The sequence below is a fragment of the Bombina bombina genome, chromosome 5 (genome assembly GCF_027579735.1).
Source record: "Bombina bombina isolate aBomBom1 chromosome 5, aBomBom1.pri, whole genome shotgun sequence".
Classification (NCBI taxonomy): Eukaryota; Metazoa; Chordata; class Amphibia; order Anura; family Bombinatoridae; genus Bombina; species Bombina bombina.
In genome coordinates this window covers 695,725,852-695,733,283 of record NC_069503.1, presented here as the reverse complement: position 1 = coordinate 695,733,283, position 7,432 = coordinate 695,725,852, and the positions used below count along the sequence as shown (strand labels likewise).

At 33.7% G+C, this 7,432-nt stretch overlaps 1 protein-coding gene across 1 annotated transcript; it reads left to right on the top strand.

Moving 5' to 3' along the window:
* The first annotated feature begins 4,769 nt into the window (after positions 1 to 4,769).
* On the top strand, positions 4,770 to 5,832 carry LOC128661594 (mas-related G-protein coupled receptor member H-like). Its single transcript, XM_053715830.1, has one exon. It carries the CDS (start codon positions 4,770 to 4,772, stop codon positions 5,745 to 5,747), a length of 978 nt encoding a protein of 325 aa, XP_053571805.1. The 3' UTR covers positions 5,748 to 5,832.
* The last annotated feature ends 1,600 nt before the right edge of the window (positions 5,833 to 7,432 follow it).

Genomic DNA, 7,432 nt, shown 5'->3' with positions numbered 1-7,432 from the left:
ATTGTACTGCTCAGTTAAAGGGACAGTGTACTCCAGAATGTTAATTGATTAAAAAGATAGATATTCCTTTTATTACCCATTCCCCATTTTTGCATAACCATTACTGTTATATTAATACACTTTTTACCTCTGTGATTACCTTATTTCTAAGCCTCTGTAGACTACCCCCTTATCTCAGTTCTTTTGACAGACATGCATTTTAGCCAATCAATGCTGACTCTTAAATAACTCCATGGGATTAAGTACAATGTTATCTATATGCAGTTCAACGGCTTAGAAATTAGCAAATGAGCCTACCTAGGTTTAGCTTTCCACAAAGAATACCAAGAGAGCAAGGCAAATTTGATAATAAAAGTAAATTGGAAAAATCGCATGCCCTATTGAAATCATGAAAGTTTAATTTGTACTAGACTGTCCCTTTAAGTGTTTGGCGCTCTGAAAAGTACATAGCTGCAAAAGGAGACTGAACACTGTAGATCACAATGGTACCATTTAGTTAATCTGGGATCATGAGATTGTAATATATATATTGCCTTATAACAAACTTGTTTTAGCTCATGTTCAATTGATATGTATGTTTATTCTTGCAGCAACTTCCATATGGTTTGTTAGTAGCTTCTCAGATGCTAAGTTAATGTCAGGAATGGTTATGCTGGAGGCTGAAAACGGGCAACCAGAAGGAGCAGTTATACAGCTTCATAAGATTTACTGTATGGATAGGATCCTATCACAATTTAGTTCAGAGAATCATCTACAGGTTGCAAATATGGAGCAGAGAAGTTTAGAAGACAGTTTAATTGAGTCAATGAACAGACACGAGGGCTAAGACTGTGCCTACACAGTAACAAAATGATGCAAGACCAGAGGCAAGACATATACTAGTGACACAAGATGAATCTGAAGTTGAGATCTGGTAGAGGTCTGGTCCAGACAACTGACAGAGGTCAGTAAATGAATAACAAGAGATCAAATAAAGTCCAAAACAACCAGCATTCATGTAACTGGTAATATGCATATGAGTTTACAACTAACTAATCCGGTATAGGCAGTTGAGACAGTGTTCTTACATAAGCAAATATGATGAGCAGGACCATCATACCATCCATGCTATGTTTGTATATTTGGTAAACATGAAAGATATATATGGATTCTAAATCTGATGTATTTCTAAAATTAAATATAATTTTATGGTTAAACCACTAAACCATAACTCTATAGTAAAACACTGAAAGGTCCATCCATTTTTGTAAAGGGTTTATTAGGAACCAAAAAAGATATATTTGGATAAATAAATATATACAGGTGTATATACACATATTATACTCAAGTGTCAACAACTGTCATGTCTGGTAGAAGAGACCCAAACATAAGAATTATGTATATCCCAGTGGCCAGCAGGTCACATCAGCAGCTGTTCCAGGATCCAAGTGTGAAGGGTGTGTGCTCCGGCCAGAATCAGACTCAGGACTTAAGTAAATGAGGATCACAGAGGAGGTTATACCTTGTAGGCGGAACTAGGTATCAGATAGACAGTTTGGCATTGATAGCACCCCCTAAAGGGACATATTATACCACAATATACATACATGACATGGGTTAATTATGGGAGGTTTGATCAGATAAAAGCTAAGAATGGCCAGTGGGTCAGGTACTGGTTTATTCTAAAACTAGGCAACAATGTGCTTCATTTAAGGAATATGAAGTGTCATACAATACAATAGAATTTGTTGCTTGCAGGTACAGTAAAGTAAAAAATAAACCTTTATGAGTCAGATACAGCATGAACTTTTCAGAAATGTATTAACCTATTTTATCAAATTTGCTTTGTTCTCTTGGTATCCTTTATAAATAATTAAACCTATGTAGATTCAGGAGCATTAGTGTACTACGGGGAGCTACTGTAGATGAACAAATTGGGTGAGCCAGTAACAATAGGCATATATATGTCCAGCCGCCAATCACCAGATTTCTCACAGATATTCACTGCTGTTCCTGAACCTACCTAGGTATGCTTTTCAACAAAGGATACCAAGAGAAAACAAATCTAAAATTGATAATAGAAGCAAATGGAAAGTTGTTTATAATTTCATCTGACTCCAAAAAGTTTAATTGGGACTTTACAGTTGCTCTAATATCATTATGGTTTATAAACTAGGAAAATTGGTGTGCACGTAAAAAAATCAGTTAGAGACACCTTGTGGTCCTGGGCCTATAATTAGGCAACGTAGTGACAGATGAAGGGTTGAAAGCATACTTTTCAAACTGACTATTTTCAGTCTGAGTTAGAACAAAAATACGAAAAGAAAATTTTTGTTTTGCTTTTTTTTCAAAAATATTTACAAAAAAATAAACTAAAAACTTTACTTATGTACTATCATTTGTATTTTTTTATAATAATAGCTCATTATCAATATCATATTGAATGGTGTTAAAAAACAGCACTGGATTAATAAAACTAAATGATAAATTGTGAAGGTCATTCAGTAATTGCAATCCAAGACTGTATATAGAATAATATAATCAATTTAAATTTGCATTTTGTAGCATAACTAATATAAACATGTTTGAAAAAGTGACATACAAATAACGTAATATTACAGTAGAAGTGTACCTTGTGTGCCTGGCAAAGTCTTGGTTAAAAAAGATAGCATGACGTCTTTTTTTCCCTAGTTGGAGAAATTCTTGTAACTTGAAAGAAGAACCAGTTTTTTTTCCCCCATGAACATATATTGTGAACAATGTCAGACAACTATTATGAACTACTTTAGACAAAACCATATATTAGGTTTCAGGCAATGGCAAGTTTCATCCAAGAACAATACACAGGTGCAATTTGCAAAAAGACATTGCTGATTACAATGTATAAAGCTAAAGGTAAATCTCAGTGTCACAATACTTCTACATTTCTTCGATGATTGTAACCTGGATCTTTCCATCAAACATAGGTAATAAAGCTAAAGGTTTAAATGCTAGTAAAACGCATATACTGAGATCAGAATGAAAAAATATATAATTCTGTGCTTCATCTTTACATTAATTATAAGGAGGTAAAGGGACTGAAAAAAAAGCATCCGGCAACAATCTGAGCTAATTTGTAGAGAGCAGAAAATGTAAACCACTGAGGTAAGACACAGTAAAGCGTATACAATCTTTGTGCATATTTATTGTCTACTCATGTCTGCATCTTACTATATATGCTGCTATTTAGGACTTTACTTGTTGGTACTTTTCCTAGATCACAATTGTTACTACTTTATTATGTTTAAGACTAACATTCATGTTTGAATATATTATATAACTGCTTTAGTTTATTGTAAACCAAGTATGAATAAAGATTTGCAAACTCAAAAAGATAATTTAGAATTGTGCACATCTGCTAAATAACCATATATGTGGGGGGTGAGCAAAAATGAACTTCAAGATTGCTATAAATTTATTTAGTTCTCACTTTCTTTCCAACTCCTAATATTTTTCTCTTAGCGATTTGGCTCTCATATCCAATAATTTGATTTAAAACTTACCACCATAAGTCTATAATAAGGGAATCCATCTTTCAGTTTAAGGGCAGTTTAATATAAATTATAAACCACCACACTTTTGCTAATCCATGATGATATTTTCTCTATTGCATTGTTTTCTCACATTCTAGCAGAATTAGAATGTTGGTGTATGCTTGTACTGAAAATTGGTATTTCTTTAGCAGATTCTGGTGTATGCCCCAGCATATAAATTAATGTAGGTCAAAAACACCTGAACACTATTAAACTCAATGGCTGATCCGGCCACCCCTACATGTTTTACCTCTTATCACCCCTCACATTAACTCCACTTACATTTCATAAACCACAATACAATCTCCTATCAATATCTATTAAAAGCCAACAAATACAATCCATGTCCCTCCAATACAAAATCCCCCAATAGCTAACATAAAATAAAAAATAAAAATATCCATATAGCTCTTCTTGTCTGAATTTTAATTGAAAAAACTTTTTCTTCAGCCTCTTGCGGCTAAGTATGAATGACTATCTCCACTGTTCGTCCTCTTATTTGGTTAATCTGATTAATTAGCTAAAAAGCAATGCAGATATTAAAATATATTTCTTTAAATATACAGGTATATTTCAGTTTCCACCAATAATCATTGTCTATTCCTAAAAAATGTTAAAGGGACTTGTTATTGTTAAAAAAGATAGATAATAGATATTACCCATTCCCCAGTTTTGTATAAGTAATACTGTTATATTAGTATGCTTTTTACTGTGATTACCTTGTTTCTAACCCTCTGCAGACTGCCCCTTATCTCAGTTCTTTTGACAGACATGCATTTTAGCGAATCAGTGCTGATTCATAAATAACTCCACTGGAGTGAGCACAATGTTATTTATATGACACACATGAACTAGTAATGTCTAACTGTGAAAAACTGTCAAAATGCACTGAGATAAGAGACAGTTCAATGTCTTAGTATTAGCATATGAGCCTTCCTCAATTAAGCTTTCCACAAAGAATAGAGAGCAATGCAAATTTGATCATAAAAGTAAATTGGAAAGTTGTTTAAAATTACATGCCATATTGGAATCATGAAAGTTTAAATTTGACTAGACTGTCCTTTTGAGTCAACATTCTAATATTTTAGCTGCTGCCTGTTAAAAGTTGGTATTTCTTTCTGTTTTGTATTCTGTTTTACAATTTATTTCCTTATTTTAGATCTGGCTTATATAGATGAGAAGATAATCCAGTGATACAAGATTATATCCTGTTACACCATGGCTATTCAAAACCCTGAACCACCACCCTTCAATGAAACAAAAGATGATGGGATGGAAGATTTCTCTTACATACATTTTACGGTTGTTGCCTGTTGTATTTTTCTGCTCTGTGTCATTGGAATGTTGGGAAATGGAATCACTTTCTGGTTCCTTTGTTTCAGAATTCCAAAGAACAAATGCATAGTTTATATAGTCAATCTCAATATTGCTGATTTCATGTACCTCCTATTTAATGCAATTCTTTCATTACTCCATATAAATCATTTTGTTGGTTTTCGTCCAGAGTTTTCTGGTGAGGATGAAATTATTATTTGTTTAGAGATATTCTATGATTGTGCTTACCAGGCCGGTATGCTCTTTTTGCTAGCAATAAGCATAGAGAGATGTCTGTCTGTATTGTATCCAATCTGGTATCATTGTCGCCGCCCAAAGTACCAATCAGAATTTGTTTGCTTAACTCTCTGGCTTCTTGCAACGTTTGTCAGTTTACTTGAAAATCTTATCTGCTCCCCAGAAATTTTCCCAGTTGGACCAGCAAAATGCATAGGAGTTCAAACCATGAGCTTTATCTTATATGTTTGCATTTCTCTGCCATTGATGCTCCTATCTAGCTGCATTTTACTTATCAAAGTCCGAAAAATGTCAAAAAATTGCCGTCCGCCCAAGCTCTACATTATCATTTTGATTACTGTGTTTGTATTCCTCATAGCCACCATTCCTGTCAAGTTTATGTGGCTAATGTTTTATCTGAAACATTTGCCAATCGGTTTCCACTCAAGAGGGTTCTTTTATGCCAGCATTTTCTGCACAGTCTTCAGTAGTAGTATCAATCCTTATATCTACTTCCTGGTCGGGAGACAAAAAAACCAAAGATTGCTTAGCTCAATTCATAATAGCATGTGTTTCATGTGGAGGAGGAAGGGGTGCTTGATAAATCAAGTAATTCAGCAGATGCTCATTCGTAGCCAGCTCTAAATCACTACTGTCCAAGTAGGGGCCGGTCAGTAATGATGGGATTGACTGGGGGCCACATTGCATTATACTCACACTTGTGCAAATCATAACTCCTTAAAACAAAATTAGATTATAAATATAATCACATTTGTAGTTAAAAAATAACATAGGAATTTATTTAATATGCTTTTAATCACGTTTCTAATTGTATTACTAACAAAAATAAACAAAAAACTTTGGGGGTTTAGATCTGTTTGAACCTGTTACATTGTCCTAAACCTAAAATTAAAGAACCCTCCATAGAATGGCAATACTTTTTATGTTATTTGTAAAGTAAATAAAAACTAATTTTGGTGTTATGTGATGTCTTGAATGTGAGTAATTCAATATTTAATGCCATATTTTTCGAAATCTTAAAGGGACATTCACTTTATTATTTCACTATCTATTGCATAGAACTATAAGTTTAGCCCCAGCAAAATAATTAAACATAGTTAAAATCATCTCTGAAAATGCACTAATGGTCCACAGCTGAACACAAGTACAATGTGAAAATGCTCTAACACTCTAATTTTGGCATTTTTTTACTGATCCTTTATTTTCCTTTAATTTAATTTAAAATTGAGCTCTAGTGATATATTTGGGAGGAGGTGAAGGAACTATGTGTCACTGTCATGCTAGAACCTATCATCATTACAGCATGGTTTATTTAAATGGCTTACTTCTAGCTTAGTCATAATACTAATAAACACCTCCCCTGGTCTATTTTCAACCTAATGCTTATAGCAACTGCTAGTGCAAGTCTACAATGTCCTTACTAATATGTGCACAAGATGTATAATGCCACCTTCATGTTTGAAAGGAATGGCATTGGCCACTCAGATTGCTAATAGGAAAATGAGTGGGTGAAATAAATAATCACAAAATAATTATTTCATCTACTGCTACTTTGACAGTTTCAAATAAATCAGAGAATTGGTGATCAATTCATAATCAGTTATGTCTGCAGTAATAATGCATAATCTTCTACTTTTAGTGAATACATACACATAACATTGTACACATTTTTATAAATCAATACTGTAAAGTAAAGGGAAACATTTGTATTTAAAGTGAAGGTCAACTTTGATGAATGAAAGCCCATTTTTTTAAATACTATTAAAAACAGGGGCACTTTCATTCATAAAAGTTTACAAAGCAGCCGTTTTGTTTAAAAACTTACCTCTCTCCTCTTCACAACCAGAGCAGCTTCTCCCGCACGCAAAACCTCTCTTCATACGTCAGCTATGAAGAATCCAGCTTCCTCCAATCACGGCATGGCCTCAGGCAATGTTTGTTCTTGGGGGGAAGCTGTTATTGGAGGAAGTCAGATTCGTCATTGCTGATGTATAAAGAGAGGATTTGCAGGCGGGGGAAGCTGTGTTTCCGACTGTGAAGAGGAGAGAGGTACGTTTTTAAACAAAATGGCTGCTTTATAAACTTTGATGAATGAAAGTGCCCTTCTTTTTAATAGTATTTTTAAAAACCGGGCTTTCATTCATCAAAGTTGACCTTCACTTTAAACACTTTAAGATAACATATTTCTTTTTTTGTTAAGAATGTAGTAGCTGACTATATGCTTTGAAGATATCCTTGTTTACTGTCTTCAAGGTCTCCAGTGTTTATGTTACTTGAATGAACTAACTATAAGACAGCCTGTTAATAAA

Excerpts from the sequence above, each read along its gene's own strand:
- LOC128661594 (XM_053715830.1), top strand. The coding sequence starts at position 4,770 with ATGGCTATTCAAAACCCTGAACCACCACCCTTCAATGAAACAAAAGAT.